This window comes from Solanum tuberosum, unplaced genomic scaffold (genome assembly GCF_000226075.1).
Source record: "Solanum tuberosum cultivar DM 1-3 516 R44 unplaced genomic scaffold, SolTub_3.0 scf00102, whole genome shotgun sequence".
In the NCBI taxonomy this organism is placed as follows: domain Eukaryota; kingdom Viridiplantae; phylum Streptophyta; class Magnoliopsida; order Solanales; family Solanaceae; genus Solanum; species Solanum tuberosum.
In genome coordinates, this window is record NW_006239028.1 from 1,497,067 (window position 1) to 1,515,456 (window position 18,390).

Here is an 18,390-nt window from a genome sequence, read left to right on the forward strand (position 1 = left end):
TATTGTGCTCCATTGTCGATATTAATATTTTACGTCGAGAAGGAAAGTATTCTTAATTAAATACGATTTTATCGTTTGAATATGGAGTTTTTAATCAATGATAGAATGCATATCATAATTTTATTAATTCTTTAATTTTTTTGTTTGGAAAAAGAAAAATATATTGACCAGTTAAGATCTCACGTATAGAATATGAGAATGACGAAAATGAGAATGATGAAGTAGATATGTAGGCCTACTAGGGAAAATAAAAATTAAAAATAGAAATATTAGAAATAACTTGAGAATAGTTTTGTAGTGGATAAAATGATAAAAATGAGTTTGAGATGATTCGACAAACGAGAGGAGATGACACAAATGCCCCATAATGAGGTGTGGGAGGTTGACACTAGTTGAGTTAAAACGAGGTAAAGGTAGACATAGATGTATTGGGAGAGAGTTGAGTAGACATATATATATATATTGTGTTTTTAGCTTAAGTCGGAAATCAACATAAAAAGTTACTAGTGGAGGATTGTATCACTTGCTTGCTAAATAAGCTTGGTGAAAGTTTGAAGCACCGTACCTATTTCTCCTCTCGTATCGTTTGTAACAATATTATTTTTGTAATTTCTCGTCTTTCATTTTTTATTTCTATCAGTTACCTCTTATGCTTCGATGACCACATTAATTGCCCCCGAATAATATGTAATATTTTTTTAATTTTCGATTATGTCATTTTTATCTATGTATGCTCATTTTCCTTACTGCTTTAATATACGTTACTTTAATCGACAACTTGAAAAAATAAATAAAATTTTTAGATATTTTTTACTATTTTAAGACTTCACTCGTAAGATTAGAGCTACGTTTTCTTAAGGTTAAAAAAAGGGAAAAAAAGACTCTACCTTGTTCTTATCTATTCTGATTATTGTAATTACTTCATTATTATTAGAGTGACTTAATATAATTTTGCTAGTATAGTATAAAAACAGAGATATACTGTACATATACTTTATGAGTTCTTTCCCTCCAATCAATTCATGCTCTCTCTCTCCACCGCGTGTGACTCTGTGTTGTGTTTTGGACCATTTTTTTGGTTGTGTAATTTTTATTCTCTCTTCCCTAGTGTCCCGCCGGGAGAGAAGGAAGTGTAAGAGTAGACGAAAGCTATTCCTCTGCTTCTAAGAAACATTTTTTTAAAAATTTCTTCTTGTGCTTTCTGCTCCCACAATCTCTCTTTTTCTTCTTTGTGCAATGTTCTTTTGGCAGTTTGTGATTTTCCCAACTTTCATCAACTTTTCATCATCTATGAGGTACTTTTACCTTTGTCTTTTTATTTTCTCTTTTGGCCATTTTTCTGGGGTTTATGTTGTGGGTTTGTTGATTTTTTTTGTGGGTGATCAAGTATTTGCTGAATAGAGACTTTTTGGCATGTGGGTTTGTGATTTTCATTGGTCCTGATGGTAAAGTTGTGATCTTTTTGGGTTTTGGTTAGTTTAGTTTTACAGGGACAGTAATGATGGTGATGTCCATTCTTTATTGCTTTGATTTTTATGGAAAATCTCAATGGGTGTTCAAATTCTTGCCGAAAATCACCAGGTTTGCTTGTGGGTTTGTGATTTTCTTTGGTCCCGATGGTTAAGTTGTGATCTTTTTGGAGTTTTGGTTGGTTTAGTTCTTACACGGCAAGTAATGATGGTGATGTCCATTCTTAATTGCTTTGATTTTGTGGAAAAACTTAGTGGGTGCTCAAATTCTTGCTGAAAATCACCTGTTTTGCTTGTGGGTGGGTGATTTTCTTTGGTCCTAGTGCTTAAGTTGTGATCTTTTAGGGGTTTTGGTTGGTTTAGTTTACAGGGGAAGTAATGATGGTGATTTCAGTTCTTTATTTATTTAGTTTTCCTGAAAATCTTAATGGGTGTTGAAGTTCTTGCTGAATATCACCTGTGTGGCTTGTGGGTTTGTGAGTTTGTTTGGTATTAGTGTTAAAGTTTTGATCTTTTTGGGTTTTGATTAACTTTTTATCCAGGGGAGGTAATGATTGTTTTTTCTAAAAGTTAATTTGTGTACAATTTCTTGCTTAATTTCTTCTTGGATTTGTGATTTTCTTTGGTCCTAATGCTAAAGTTGTGATCTTTTTGGGCTTTGGTTTATTTTATTTCTCAGGGAAGGTAATGATTGTGATGTCAATTATTTGTTTATTTAGGTTTTCTTTGTTTATATGCCTATGAAATTTGATTTTCTGCTATGAGTAGAGTTGACCATATCGAAAAAGTAAATTACATAAACTACTCTTTTCTCTTTTGTCTGGAACTCTTTAAATTCTGTTGTGGGTTAATCAAAACATTGAGCTATTTGTTAATTTAGTATTAACTGGGATTCTTATTTTAAAAAATTCTTTTTTGACGAAGTTGAGAATGATGATTCATCATTTCTAATATATAAAGTATTGATGATTTAGCATATGTGGAATCTAACTAGGGTTATGTGTTGATTTGGTGTCATTCGACATCTTTTGGCCTTGGCTCGATAATAATGGGAGGTGAAGAATTTATCACCCATGATGGTTTGTGTCTCAATTTTTCTCTTGAAAGGCTTGCTTTTATTCACAAAATAGACTGGTGTGGCAATTTGCTTTTATTGTAAATCTTCTGTATACTTTAAAATGCTTGTTAGGGCACATTGGGTGACACACTTAGGTTGTCGAATTTCGACTTTGATTCAACTCCTCTGCCAACTTCAGTAGTATACTCCTGATGATGTTGGGGAGAATGAGAATATTTAGCTGATTAAGATTTGAAATTTGTTTAATAGATTGTAAATCTGAATCCTACATAAACATCATGTTGGTTTACTGTTGTATGAATTTTCGGACATGAAAATTTGCTCTGTTTACCTTCTTTATGTGCTAGTCCTTGAGGCCTATCTCCGTGAATAATTTCCTATACTGCAATGAGAGATGAACTTTAATTCTTAATATAGTAATCTTCCTTTGTTAGTTTGTTCACTAAGTGCCTGGGAGTCTTTCATGAGAGCTAGGTTTCAATGAAATTTTTGAACATACATTAAGATTATTCACTGCTGCTCTTATTCATTACTATTTGTTGACAGCTATTTTTTTCTTTATCAAGCGTTATAAGTTATACCTTCCCGAGTTGATAAAAAGATTTCTATCCAATTGGAATTTGCCTTGATTGTGATTTTTACTGCATGAGCTTAAAATTATTGACAGTTTCACCATTACAACTTCCCTTCGTGAAATTAGCCTGTGAGGAAGTTTCATTTTCTTCCTATTTGCAGAAACTGACTAGATGGAGAAGTCTCTAAAGAAACTCATTTCAGATGATTCTGAAGGTAAAGTTATTCCTATAGCTTATAGAAACAGTAACCAGTTTCTGGCACAATTTTCTTGTGTTCTCAACATGTTGATGTGTTTCGGTCTTTTGCTTATCTAAATAGTTCCATCAGCAAAGACTTCTGGTACAGAGAGGAATGCTTGGAAAATTCACCTCGGAACAGCTGCACATCATGCATCAACTGATGCAAGCTTGTTTTCTAGCTCGCTGCCTGTTCTGCCACATGCAAAATGTATGTTTAAGTTTCTTCTCTAAGACTTAAACATTCAATTAGAGAGATTCCTTTTGACTCATTTGTCCAATTTGCAGTAAACTTCGCTGAATCTGAGAACTACAGTCACTCCACTGATGATAGCTCGCCTAGCTTAAACAGACTTCATTTAGAAGATGAAATTAAAGACCCACTGGAAGTGGAACCAAGTCCAGATGGGTGTTTTCTCCCTGGGGATGAAGATGAGCTACTAGCAGGCCTAATGGATGATTTTGATCTTAGTGGGTTGCCAACTCAGCTGGAGGACTTGGAAGATGATTTTTTTGGCAGTGGCGGAGGACTAGAATTGGAATCTGACACTCTTGATAATTCACTTAATGGATTTGCAAAATTAAGCATGTCTGATGGTATTCTTGGAAGTATTGTTGGACACCATGTCTTCCCAAACAGTGCTGGAATTGTTACGGGAGAACACCCGTACGGAGAGCATCCTTCTAGGACACTGTTTGTTCGGAATATTAACAGCAATGTAGAGGACTCCGAGCTGCGATCTCTCTTTGAGGTTATATTTTAACTACATGTATTCTTTATGGTCATGTCTGTAATTAGCTATCCCTTCTGTGGTCTCCCTTATTGCCGTTAATATAGTCACTAGTCACTACTGATTCTGTTTGTTCCCGAGGGAAATTTGGGAACATTATATGCTTGAACATTGTACCTATTATACACTTTGTCTAGAAGTAATACTGACCTTTTATATAATTGTTTTTTCCTTGAAGCAATATGGTGATATCAGAACTTTGTACACTTCATGCAAGCATAGGGGCTTTGTGATGATATCTTACTATGATATCCGAGCTGCTCGAACCGCAATGCGTATGCTGCAACATAAGCCTCTAAGACGGAGAAAGCTAGACATTCATTTTTCAATTCCTAAGGTCAGAAAAATGACATTGTTCATTCTTAACTGTTAGATATGTCAATATTTAAGGGGCAAATTTTTAACTATTATCATTTATTCTGCATCCAGGAAAATCCATCGGAGAAAGATATTAACCAAGGAACACTCGTCATTTTCAACTTGGATCCTTCAGTATCCAATGAGGATCTCCTCCAAATATTTGGGGATTATGGGGAAGTGAAGGAGGTACAACTTTGCCAAATTATTCACTTTGTTTTTTTGTGTTTATATGCAACATTGAACGTGCTTATGACGAACTTGGTTGCTCATGTTGCATGGCAAATGTAGATAAGGGAGACACCGCATAAGCGCCATCATAAATTCATTGAGTTTTACGATGTTAGAGCAGCTGAGGCTGCCCTCAAGGCTTTAAATAGAAGTGACATAGCTGGTAAGCGGATCAAGCTTGAACCCAGCCGACCCGGTGGAGCCCGTCGAAGGTATATCCTTAGTCTTCTCTTAATGGAACCTTTTGATGAACTTTATTAGCTAAATTACCCTGTACTGTTGCTTGTGGACATTCATACGTGCCAAAAATAAATAGAATAGAAGAAGTGGAATATTAAGGGAGAAAAAGGAAAAAGAACTCCCATGGTAGGATTTTATGGATCTGTGTGTGTTGATTGGTGAGTAAAATTTGTTTTTTTTTACGTTCTTCTGGTAGTATTTATCAGACTGTTGACTTTTGATGCCTCTAATTACGAGTCTTTATTTGTAATGGTCAATATTTGGTAGAATTTTATGTTGTATTTGGGTTTGGTTTTTTCTTTCTGTCACATGGTAGACAAGGTTTTATACATGAATTGTATTTCCCTATTAGAAGGATAACGGGTGAGGGCGTTGTTCTATGCTGCTATTTGTGCTCTCTCTTTTCATGTTTGCTATGTAATTGCAAATAGGTGATACTTGTTGATGAAATCATTGTGAGAAGCTTGGTTGAATTCCTTGATAACGTGTCAGTCAGTGTAACTCAATCCATGCCCTTCTCCTTAGAAATTTGTTATTATTATTGCTCTTTATCTATAGATGCTCAGTCATTTGTGTGGATTACGATGCAATTTTGATTAACTTTAAGAAGAAATATTGATGATTTTGCATCCAATGTATAGCTTGATGCAGCAACTTAGTCAAGACTATGAACATGAAGAAGTTCGAACATTTAGGCACTCAGTTGGTTCTCCAATCGCCTCTCCTCCAGGTATTTTCATTTTCATAAATGACTCATGCTAATCACGGAGAGTTCATGTGATGAGCTAAAATTGATGTTTCATCCAACAGGCAGCTGGTCAAACTTTGGCAGTCCTGTTGAGCACAGCTCATTGCTAGGTTATAATCAATCACCTGATATGACAAATCTCAGCCCTGTAAATGGCAACCATATGCCAGGGCTGGCTGCTATTCTTCCTGGCCATTTTTCAAGTCCTAAGATTGCACCCATTGGTAAAGATCCAGGACGATTTGGTTCTCTGAATCATGCAATTACTAGTCCCAAGTCAGTGCAAGGAATGGGTTATCAGCAATCTTATTCAGTTCCTGAGCATAAACCACATTTGAACTTTGGATCTATGTCGCTTGGTGAGCCTAAGTCATCTGGGATTGGGACACTTTCTGGCCCACAATTTCTATGGGGAAGCCCCCCTATTCAGTCAGAGCGTACAGACTCTTCTGTCTGGTCAAATTCATCATTGGCACATCCATTTACATCAAATGAGCAAGGGCAAGGCTATCCATATTCCCGTCGACAGGGCTTGTTCCTCGGATCACATCATGTGGGATCTGCTCCATCAGGAATTCCTCTGGATAGGCGTTTGGGTTTTTTCTCGGAGTCTCCTGAAACCTCATATATGAACCAAGTTGCATATGGTAGTACAGGTTCTAGTCATAGTCATGGTATGAGTATAGGTCGCCTTGGGGCAATGAACATGGCTGGTTCTCTTGCTCGGAACTTTACTGAAGGTGGTTCTCCTATCTCTAGAATGATCCCACTGCCTAGGAACGGGCCTATATTTTTCGGAAATGGCTCATACGGAGGAATAGGAATGACTAACAATGAAGGGATAACTGAACAAGTTCGAAGTCGAAGAGTTGAGAGTGGAAATGAGATAGACAACAAAAAACAATATCTGCTTGATTTAAAGAAGATCACGAGTGGAGAAGATGCTAGGACTACTTTAATGATTAAAAACATCCCAAACAAGTAAGAGCCATATAAATTCTGAATTAGCAAATTTTGAATTTGTGTGATTGTTCAATGCTCGATGATTCGTCTTCTTCCATTTGTTTTAGGTATACCTCAAGGATGCTACTCACAGCAATTGACGAGACTCATAAGAATACATATGATTTCCTCTACTTGCCTATTGACTTCAAGGTAGTACTGTATATTTCTTTATTATGTCTTCACAGCTTCTGAAAAAAATTATATTTGAAGGAATTAACTTATTATTATGGTTTTGCTGCTTCAGAACAAATGTAATGTTGGTTATGCCTTCATTAACATGGTGTCTCCTTCACATATCATTTCCTTTTATGAGGTTAGTTATTCTTTTACAATACCACTATCCTAATGGTTGTAGAGTTGTGCGGTGTGTGAAAGTACATTTTGTATATATTAAAGAAAAAGAGTACATGTTGTACCAGCCTAAAGTTTGTGTGGTGGATGATCTGTAACCATCTTCGTAAGCTGAATGTGGTTTTTACTCGCCAAAAAAATACCTTTATCATAGTTATTAGTTGAAAATGACTTGGTCTGAGATACTGGTGCAGGTATTCAATGGGAAGAAGTGGGAAAAGTTCAACAGTGAAAAGGTTGCCTCCTTGGCTTATGCGCGTATCCAAGGGAAGGTAGCCCTGGTTGCTCATTTCCAGAACTCAAGCCTAATGAACGAAGACAAGCGGTGCCGGCCAATTCTTTTCCAGTCAGAAGGTCAAGAAAGAGCTGACCAGGTATTGAATCTTTAAAGAAATGATTGCATACTCTCGAGTTAAATCAACTTTGTTGGGTTGAAACCCCAGCCAAAATATAATGTTGATCCCCTTAGTCAAAATTATTGTCTATTAAGTCGTGTTATCATTCAAAATGATGTCTTGTTTTCGTTTTTCTCTAGGAACTGTTGCCAACCAACAATCTGAACATTTGTGTTCGTCTGCCTGATGGATCATATTCTGGAGATTCTCTGGATAGTCCAAATAGTGATCTAGATGAGAAGCTCTACATGCACTGAGAGATCGGCTGACTCGTAACTATGATACATGGTGGCAATGAGTTCTAACTGTGAATAGGAATAGTAGTACATAATAACGTATTAAGTCGGACATCCCATATAATGTTGTGTCTGCTAGGCAGTGTCTTGCTTTTTGATCAAACGACACTCCACAACATGCGGATGGCAAAATGTTATCGAAGCAGAGAGCATTTTGTTTGTACCTTGAGTGATGATAATTGATGTTTTATCCTAGGGGAGTTTGATAAAGTGAAGCATTCAGGCAACATGTGAAGTCTCTCTGCTGTTGATAATGCTTTGCTGCTATAATTGTATAGAACCTCTTTTTTTACTTGTTTGGTTGTCTTGTATACTTGTGGTGGGTTTGTTTTACCACATAGTATACATGTTTTTAGAGTGTAATGGGACTGTCTCCAAGTGTATAATATGGAATACAGACCCTGCACTTTTTTATGTATTTCACTTCTTTGCTGACTTAATGAAGACAACTGTTGTAATTATAACTTGAATGTGCAGTTAAATTGTGCTTACTTATTTCATGAACCCTTTCGTTTTTTCTGATCAGATATCAGTTTCATGCTGTGAATGCTAAGATGCGTTTCTGGATAAGACAACACATGTTAGAAACTAGTGAGAATGCAAGTTGTGGTTGTGCATCAGTTTGACATAGTGAAAATGTTATTACAATGGGACTTGGCATATGAGAGGTTTCTCTTACAAGGGTAAATGCTTGCTCAACTTTTTAATAGTCATATAGATGTTGTAGCAAACAATGATCTCAGGTTTGAAGTGCATCAGCTATTGATCCTGCCAAGCTGATAACTTCAAAAGGAGCTTTATTAGCTATGGCTTTCACTGTGACGGGACATGAATCCGTGATCCAAAAGTATGTGAATGCCTTCTCTGAGCCTGAGCGCAAAGAGCGTATTGGAAAGAGTCAGAAAACTAGGTAACTTTAAAGGAGAGAACTAAAGACAGAAATACGGTAGTTAATTACCATCAGTCTTGTGCAGAAATTGCTCCCATGACCGCTTTGGAAAAACTCCGTGGGTCACGTAAGCACTAACCTTTGCTGCACCATGAGCTGCCAAAACTTTCTGGTGAAGCAAAAAGGCCAAAGATACAAAGCATTATGGTGCCAGAAATACTGATATAAGTAAAAAGTAAACACAATGCGCTCATTTTGTTTTTTTAAGATGTGAGATCCAATATTTTAAACAACTCAGAAAGAGTTAATTGGACTAGCTGATCCCAAAAGACAAGTCATGAGGGTGTGGGTGTAATCGCATCACAAAGGGATCCCATAACCTAAACGTGTGCGCACACACACACACTACCTCCCCCCCTTCTGGTTGGACATGTTGGGAGCTTAAATATTGCCTTCTCCAAATAGTGATGCTTGTCATATATTCTTACCTTTAAACAGTCAGTCCCATAACTGTTGAGGAATATTTATCAGTGTCTATTTATAAACTTTTGAAGCTGAAAATCGTAAGTTGACAGGTCTTGGAGAAACAAATGGTTGGTTTAACTTCACAAGCTGAGAAGGATAAATTACCCAAAAATGAAGTGGGTAGAGAAAACATGGGATGTAGCTAAATAAACAGAAATTAGCATGTACACAGAATTTGAACAAACAAAAACATATTCCTACTGCTAAACAAAATCAGGTAACAAGGGACAAGAAGCAATCAGAAAATTTATGCAATGAACATAATAACACCTCTTCAAACATTTCTGTAAATATAAAATAAGGGAAGGAAGAACCAGAGTTCTATACGACTGCTTCACAACCCTAGAGCTAAAGAAGATAGACACTGGACGAACAGTAAGAACTAAAATCATCATAAGGTTCAAGTGATGCAAATTTGAGGACTCAAACACAATAATCAGAACATTTGTACATTTAAGAAGCAGGATTACCTGGCATTCAATCAGGGTACCTCCAGATTGGACCAAGTCATCAACAATGACCACATGACAGCCGGCAGGATCACCCTCTTTAAGCCTGACTATTCTCTTATCATCCTCCCGGACTTTAGTGCAAATTACCTAGGAGAAGAAAATCTACTAAGTTCGAGATGATATAAGGTAGTAGAGAGAAACCAAAGGAAATGAGTTTCTATTATTTACTAACAGCAGGATAGTGGCCCAATTGCTTGTAGAACCGTTTCCAAGCTCCATCATCAGGAAAGGCAATCACTATCTGGAATTAAAAAACTGTTAAGATGTGACTACTTACTGGACAAATAGTCATATTTAATATGGTAAGTCCTCATCTTGAAGAAACTAGGATAAATATATTTAACATCAAATCTGTCCACCTTCTCAGATTCTGGAAGTTGCTGAAGCCGTTGCTTCAACAGCGGGATTCCAGTCTCAAACAGAGGCAGAACCTGGTCTCCAAAATAAAACCTCTCCTGCAGAAACATAGACACATGAACATAAATATTTCGAGAAGCATTTGAGCTAAGAACACATTACGAGGCCAGTTGGTCTTATCAGCCTAACTTTGGAAGTATCAGGAAGCATAGAAAAGCAAACTAGCGAAAAGACACCATCTCTTGCAAAGGTCAATTAAAGAATCTAAGATACAAGTAGCCTAAGCAAACATGTTAACGCAGAGCACAGATGACCTAAAATTATGTGAAAGAAGTGAATTAACCTGCAATGCATGGATGTCATAGACAACTACACTGGTTGGACCACCTCTTGAGATTGGAATGTTTGATAGTATTCTAGCCATGGTGAATGCAGTAGCCACATCTCCTTCCTCTTCCATCCGTTCAAAGGATCCAGTTGGAAAGAATGGCAATACAAGCGTAAAAGACGCGACAAACAGCCTCGGAAGAGCAAAAATCACAGAAAGTTGTTCAAAGATGACTGCTGGTGAGCTGAAAGATGCCAGAAAAGCAACATGCTGCCCACGGATATTGTGTGCTTTGTTTATGAAGAGATTTGGAAAACCATCGTCGAAACTCCTGGAACATGCACAAATATTTGTTAGCTTTGTCCCAAAAACAATCAACGCAAACTATTTTACAAGTATCAGCATCGTTTGTAGGTCCATCAGTATACAAGGTAGATAAGTCTTAAGTATATGCATTGCCGATTGATCATTATTTGGTCTCAGTAACTAAGTGGGCAGGAATTGAAGTCTTGAACTAACTTTGTAAACAATAAACAACTAACTACCTTTCCCCCCTCAAAGATACGCACAACAACATACCCAGTGTAATCTCACAAGTCACAGGTGGGGTCTGGGAATGATAGAATGCACGCAGACCTTACCCCTACCTTTGAGGTAGAAAAGCTGTTTTCGATAGACCCTCCACTCAAAAGAATCTCAGCCACAAGTAACACTAATTTGGGTCTGAGGCAGTTGATGTTCATTACATTGAAAGATCTCATCAAAGTTGTTTTCCCCAAGTCTTGCTAAGTCATTTCTCAGTGAAACTTTACTAGTGAATGCGTCAATGTTTGATTAGGAAAATGTAATTGGAAAAATTAACTTTCACTTTTCCAGCACTATTTAGAGTAGATTATTCTTTAGTCAAGATCACGATTCCAAACACCATTTAATACGACAACATCTTCTATGTCAACAAAAACTGTATCTCAGTCACCAAAGAGTAGCTTCAAATACAACAACGGAGAATTTTGATTCCATTTCCTCTATCACTTAATCTTTTGAAGCAAATTATATGTAACAAGGATTTGAACTTAAGGTATGTGGAAGAATTATAATAAACACACAAATTCAACAACTCGGTATTAACTTAATAGCTAGTGTTTGTCCATAGATTTTGGACTGTTTGGCCATGAAATTATACTTTCGAGTTCCCAAAAACTGGTTCAAACCAATTTTTGGGTTTTCGGAACTTCCGCTCACAAAACTTCAATTTGTTTACACGCAAAATGCAATTTCAAATTCCAAAAATCACGAACTTCAAAAACTCAAATTTTCAATTTTCAACTTCGAAATCTATGTACAAACAACCTGTTTAAGCTTTTATAAATGACACAGCACAGTTCAGCTGAGTGACAAGAAGAAATGAAAAAGGGGAATTTTGTTTTTGTTTACCTCCAGTTAATGGAATGTAGGTGAATGCAGTCAGAATCAGAAGCGATTTTGCGAGCAACATCTTCCATTTCAACACAGTAGTATAGAAGCACTTGCTTCTTCGTTAACGTACCGTTCTCCATCGGAAAATTTACAGTCCAAACGCCGGCGACTTTCTGCCTCAGAGAGCTTTTTTCTCACTTTTGCCGGCAACAGTGCCGCGCACTGTCTGCTGCTTATTTAAAGTATGCCTTTTTGGCGTGAAATGTGGATTTTGGTGACCTCTTGTTTTATTAGCAATTTTTTTTTTAATTCTACACAATCTTTCCTTTAATTGGGTGTGTTTAGTATGAAAAAATAAATATTTTTATGAAATGCGTTCTCCCTTTGTCCTCTTATTCATTTCGTTTTTCGAAAGTCAAACAATTTAAGTTTGATTGAAAATTTACTAATGAAATCTTCAATTTTTTGAAATGAAATATATTTGTAAACTACATAAACAGTATTATAAGTCACAATAATTGACAATTCAAAATATTTAAAAGATGTATAAATTTTTTACGTACGATCAAATATAGACTTGTTTGAATCTTGAAATTCAAAATGTATCACATAAATTAGGACAAAAAGAGTACTTTTATTAGAGAGTTAATTTGAACAATATTTGAAAATTAAATTAATATTTTAAAAATAAAAGTTTAGATTTTGAAATCATGTGAAAAAAGTTGTATAAATTATGATTTTCTCATATTAATATGACAAAAAAAACTTTTTAAAATATTAATTATAAACAATTACGAAAAGAGAAAAACGTCAATTACTATTGGAGAAAGATTTTTGGTATTTGATAAAAAAAAACAAAAAAAATATCATATATTTATATATAATTAAAGCAAACGCTATGAGAATGGATATATTTTGGAAGGCGGGAGTGGATGAATTGCGTGGAGTGTGGGTTGGGTCGGGGTGGGGATGACAAAAGGTACTTCTTAAAATATTGGTCAAAATTTATGTAATTTGAATTTTGATAAGCGAAAAATGATAGTAATTACTTTGGAATGGAATGATTTCCTGGCATTTGATAGAAAAAACAAAAAAAAATTATATAAAAAGTATTCATATATAATATAGATAAACGCTAAGAGAATAGCTATGTTTTGGAGGGCGGGTGTGGATGAATTTGGGTCGGAGGGGGTGGGGGAGAGAAAAATAATCATAGTGCAATGCTATTTATGAAACTTATTTTTCTATATTCTATACCCGAAAAGTCATTTCAGGAAATTTTCAATTCCTACTTATCAAATGTCTTTGAAATCTTTTATTTTATTTTATAAATGATAAAGCAAAACGACTTTCTTCTGCACAATATTCACGCTAATTCAATCAGTCAACTAGCCATTGACTAATTTGTAAAAAAAAAACACTTCATAATATTTTTTTAATTAATAATTAACCTAAACTTTCTTCCTTAATTCATCACATTTGAAATAGACAATATTCTGTGACATAGATTGAACTCATCTTTTTATTATATCCGCAAATTTTACTTTCTCTTATTGGAATATAGAATGTGATTCTTGCTAGAACATCATATATCTCTATCAAAAAGTTAACCACCTTTTCTTGTTAAAAAAAAAAAAGAAGAAGCTTAGAAAATGATATTTATTTACCACATTGTGTAAAGAAAAACCTTAAGTTATGCAGTATGAAATTTAAAATTACTATATTATCAATACTTATTATAACAATTATCTGTCGTATATTTAAGATATATATCATTTATTAATATATTTAATGAAACTTATTTTAAGACATTTTTTGAGCGAGCTGAATATATTAAAGGTAACATAAATAATATATATAAAACATAAAGAGAAGCCTCCACCAAAAGGCAAAAACTATTTGGTAGGGCACCTACAATCTTGTAGGGTCTTTAAGGGTGATGGTAGATATTATATTTTTCTAATTTCAAACATGTTTTCCATTGTTTCTTGGAATTCCCATAGTTTCACCTAACACTCATGTACCTTTTTTTTTTGTTTTTCACCTGGTGTCTGGTACCCATATTGGAGACCGACTAAATTTGGATTCGCGCCGGGAACTCCCACACATTAGGGGTAAAGCACTCCCTAACTATGACGACTCCGTATCCAAGGGGGCTCGAACCCGAGATCTCTTGATTAAGGATGAATTGAAGGAATACTTACCACTCCACTACAACTCTTGTTGGCAACACTCATGTACCTAATATATACCATCAATACATTATATAGAATATTGTGTATATAGGTCCAAGTTAGACGTACATCTAATTGATTTGAATTGAATTATTCGGAATATGCAATACCTAATATATTACATATAAAAAGATGGACAATCAAACCTATTTCTCGATTCACTGAAAGAGATGAATAGGGTCCCAATAGAGATGTAAAAAACAAGTCCAATTAATTGTATTCCTAATCCTAAATGGATCATAACGATGTAGGGTGCCATATATAAACATTGCATCTATTTAGATAGCATGAATGACCCCTTCTCATTATGAGAATGTACATACTATATAAACCTATTCCGGCATCGTAATTAATCAGATTTTTCATTAAGGGGTGTTAATGTTTGTAGTAAAAATAATAATTATGAGGCAAGTAGAGCTAAAACACGCAACCTCAAGGAATTTTCGCAACCCCTTAATCTCTAGATTAAATCTTCAACTTGTGTCAACACTTGTATATATATATTTATTAAACCAAAATTCAACCTCTATATACAATATAATTTTCCGGCTAAGGAGTGTCGCTTGACAACCCTTGGGAAAGGGTGGCTCCGCCCCTGGTTTCACCTAACGGTCATGTACCTAATATATGTGCGCGTGTATGTATAATAGGCGTATATAAACATTATACATGGTATATTCTATATGTGTATACTATATCAAATAAATAAACGAAAGAGACAATGAGGCCTCAAGTCCACAAGGCCCATACTCGATAAAAATGGAAAGCCCAATAGACAATGACGGTGAAACAAAAAGCCCAAACTGAGAAGGCTTCCCCTTGTGAGATCCGCACAATTCACAAATAAAAAGCCCAACAGTATTGTTTTATATTTTGTCCCATTTAAGTAAGTTTTGCATAAATAGCCTCAGTGCTACATAATGAGAATAATTTTTTTTTAAGAAAATCACACACTTAGGTCAATTTGTTCACAAATTTTAGGTTGGCCACAACTTGTTATTACTGAATTAGCCAAGAGTTTAGCCGGATGAACTAATTTTGCGTGTGTTGCTTAATTGTTGGGTGACACAACTCGATACTATCTTCATTTTACTTTTATTTTTTAAAAAAATTGTTAACAAATTTTACCGCATAGGGCAAAATCTTGCATGCACTGCTGAATTATTCACAAGTTCTCCTTGACGGATTTAACCTGATACTATCTTCAATATACCCAATTAATATTTTGAAATTTTTTTCTGAAGTGTTAAACTTGATACTATTTTTATTCTACCCGCATTTAAAGAAGCAAGTGTAGAAGTTTAGAAATGAGTAGTTTCGTTAAGGAGTATGCACAAACTAAAAACATTACTTATTTCAAAACGAAAAAAATTATAATTAATGTAAGGTAAACTTCTAAAAGTAATGCACTCCCACATAGAACTAATCCAAAATTTTAACTATGGTTAATATTTTTGATAATTATCATTCAAACTCTTTAAACTTATTTTACCCGCATTTAAAGAAGCAAGTGTAGAAGTCTAGAAATGAGTAGTTTCGTTAAGGAGTATGCACAAACTAAAAACATCACTTATTTCAAAACGAAAAAAGTATAATTAATGTAAGGTAAACTTCTAAAAGTAATGCATTCCCACTTACAACTAATCCAAAATTTTAACTATGGTTAATATTCTTGATAATTATCATTCAAACTCTTTTTTAAAATCCATCTAATCTATATACTCCAAACATTCCTAGTTTGAACTAGTCAAACATGTAGTTATTAGAACATGAATAGACTGCTGCCCCCTTCGATAACACAGATATTTTAGCACATCAAATACTATTTCCCAATTGCCAAAGCAATAATCATAATTTTGAGTAAAAGTACAACATATATGTAATTTGACACAACATTCATAATTACATATGGTTCTACTTGCCAAATTGAACTTTATAATTTTTGTGACATCTCATAAATTAAATTTGTTATCCCTAGTAGGACTCTTCCCTGTCAACATGATAGGGAAGGGTTGCCTAAGATTTTCTACATCAAATTGCATCGCTTATTGAAATTTGAAATATCGTGATATATTTTGATAAAGGTATATTATTTTTTACGTTGAGAGAAAATAATCGTACATGAAAGGCTAGCTATCATTGCAAGTGGTCAAGTTCATTATAAAGATGACCTACCAATTTAACTTCCAAAAATGAACATAGAAAACATATATAGTGCATGGTCGTTGCAAGTACCATATCACAACTATTATGGAAATAGACTTGTGTCTTCTCTGAGTTTTTTGTTTCGATGATTTCTATCTTACGGATGTTGATAATATAATTAAATAATAAAAAGTGTTTTCTTCTTCCTAATAGCGTAAATTATTAGATGAGGTGATCATGGCCACACATTCTAGTACCAATGCGTATAACATTACTATCTTAGAGTTGATTTCTAATATGCTTACTCAATTAATACTTCATTTTAAAAAAGATAATTTATAGTCAACAAATATAAAAAAATCATAATTCATAAATTTCAAAGGACTTCTTTTAAAAAAAAATTATTGTCTACTTGAACATTATTATATAAATTAAAACGAAGGAGCAATCATTATTTCTCGAGGCCCTTAATTTCTCACCTTATTTAATGTAATGTAAAGTTTTGAAAAGTAATATTTTCCCAACAAACATGATTCAACTAGTCCAAAATTTTAATTATGGTTGATATTTTGGATAACAATCATTCACCTCTTATTTAAAGTCAATCTATATACCCCAATCATTTAATTACTTTTGGAACTAGTCAGGCACGTCCCTTTGACAAAATGGATTATTTCCCTAGCATATCAAACGGTACTACTTTAATCATAATTCGAGTAAAGTACAATATGTGACACAAGACTCATAATATATACTTCGTCCGTCCTAGATCAAGTATCTTATTTATTTTTTCGATCTGTCTAAAAAGGTGTGTTTTCTATATCTAGTAAGGTCGCTAATTCTAACATTATACATGACAAGTTTAAGATCAATCTTTAATTTTAGATTACAAAAATTAAAAACACTTTAATTGAGAAGGTTTAGTATGATGCTACTCCCTTTGTCCCATATTAGTTGATCACTATATTAAAAATAGTTGTTCCATATTAATTGTCCACCTAATTACTAAATCAAGAAAGCATTAATTAATTTTTTTTGAAAGTGTCCACATTTGTTTGTAAAATTTCCAAGAAATTTTTTAAAGGATGAATTAGTAATTTTTTTAATAATTTCTTAAGCACCGTTCAAAATGATAAGTAATATGAGATAGAGGGAGTAGTTGCTAAGTTGTGCTGTATAGCTTTTGTGACATCTAATAAAATTAATGTCTCCTGTCGACATGGTAGGCCAAGAAGGAAAAGTTTTATCTGTGGTAGCTGGATCTATAATTTAATTTGCACAAATTGTTGTATTTTTGGTGTGAATGAGATTTTGAATTGGTGACCTTTGAGTTGGGTTGTGAATATGAAATGAAAAGATGTTGTCCTACATTGGAGAAAAGAGAAGAATCAGTTGGATACATAAGGCATAATACATAGACCACCTTACTTGATATTTATGTTTTTTAATTTTGGTTGTGCGCAAGTAGACACACTTGTATAGAGTCCAATAAGTAGATACACATGTTCTACTTGACATTCTATGTGGCAATTTGGTATCATATGTGACGTTCTAACTTCTACGTGTATTATGTCACAAAGGACATATGTGTCTACTTGTTCAACTTTATACAAGTTTAAACATCTATTTTTTATTTTATTTTCCACTTGATGTTTGGTGCCCGCATTGGAGCTCCGACTGCACACCCACAATTAAAAGACATAAATTACAACTGAAACTAAATTAAAAGACATATTTATTTATTTATTATGCCTATACATTAAAGAAAACATTTCTACACTAATATAAAGAGTTGGGAAGAAGACGAAAAATATTCATTCAAATAATCTAATTGATTGATTAATACCATAGGTTGACTTCACTTAATTTTTACATGTGCCTATTTTAATTTTTATATATTTTGATATTTTTTAGTATAAATTTTTTGACTCCACCACTTTGCGATTGCACACACTTGATAAAAGTCATTATAAAGATGGCCTACCAATTTAATTAACTTTCAAAAAATGGATCATGGAAAACATTATTGCATGGTCTGTGTTACCATATAGCAACCATAATGGAAAATAGACTTAAGATATTCTAAAAAGGACATGATCACCTCAATCTACTGTCCAGAAGTTTAAAAAATGTTCACACTTAGATATATATCCTAAAAATTATCAACGTTATGGTATGGTGTGTGTGTGGGGAGGGGGGGGGGGGGGCTGT

The 18,390-nt window shown here is 34.3% G+C and overlaps 2 protein-coding genes across 3 annotated transcripts; one reads left to right on the forward strand and one right to left on the reverse strand.

Annotated features, from left to right (window-relative positions):
- Positions 1–972: 972 nt before the first annotated feature.
- Positions 973–8,268, forward strand: LOC102600486 (protein MEI2-like 2). Of its 2 annotated transcripts, none has more exons than XM_015309415.1 (13): positions 973–1,295; positions 3,283–3,336; positions 3,442–3,570; positions 3,648–4,111; positions 4,329–4,487; positions 4,580–4,696; positions 4,799–4,950; positions 5,620–5,708; positions 5,789–6,707; positions 6,797–6,881; positions 6,976–7,044; positions 7,277–7,456; positions 7,618–8,268. In XM_015309415.1, the coding sequence occupies exons 2-13, from the start codon at positions 3,294–3,296 to the stop codon at positions 7,732–7,734; spliced, it is 2,523 nt and encodes an 840-aa protein (XP_015164901.1). In that variant the 5' UTR covers positions 973–1,295; positions 3,283–3,293; the 3' UTR covers positions 7,735–8,268. The 2 variants fall into 2 exon arrangements, with proteins under 2 accessions (XP_015164901.1, XP_006348953.1); XM_006348891.2 differs by having other exon boundaries at positions 3,469–3,570.
- Positions 8,269–8,365: 97 nt separating this feature from the next.
- LOC102601048 (ribose-phosphate pyrophosphokinase 4) lies at positions 8,366–12,082 on the reverse strand. The gene is made up of 7 exons (XM_006348892.2): positions 11,819–12,082; positions 10,400–10,715; positions 10,059–10,154; positions 9,872–9,940; positions 9,658–9,786; positions 8,732–8,831; positions 8,366–8,643 (listed from the first exon to the last, which is right to left on the reverse strand). Exons 1-7 carry the CDS (start codon positions 11,938–11,940, stop codon positions 8,513–8,515), a joined length of 963 nt encoding a protein of 320 aa, XP_006348954.1. The 5' UTR covers positions 11,941–12,082; the 3' UTR covers positions 8,366–8,512.
- Between the last annotated feature and the right edge of the window lie 6,308 nt (positions 12,083–18,390).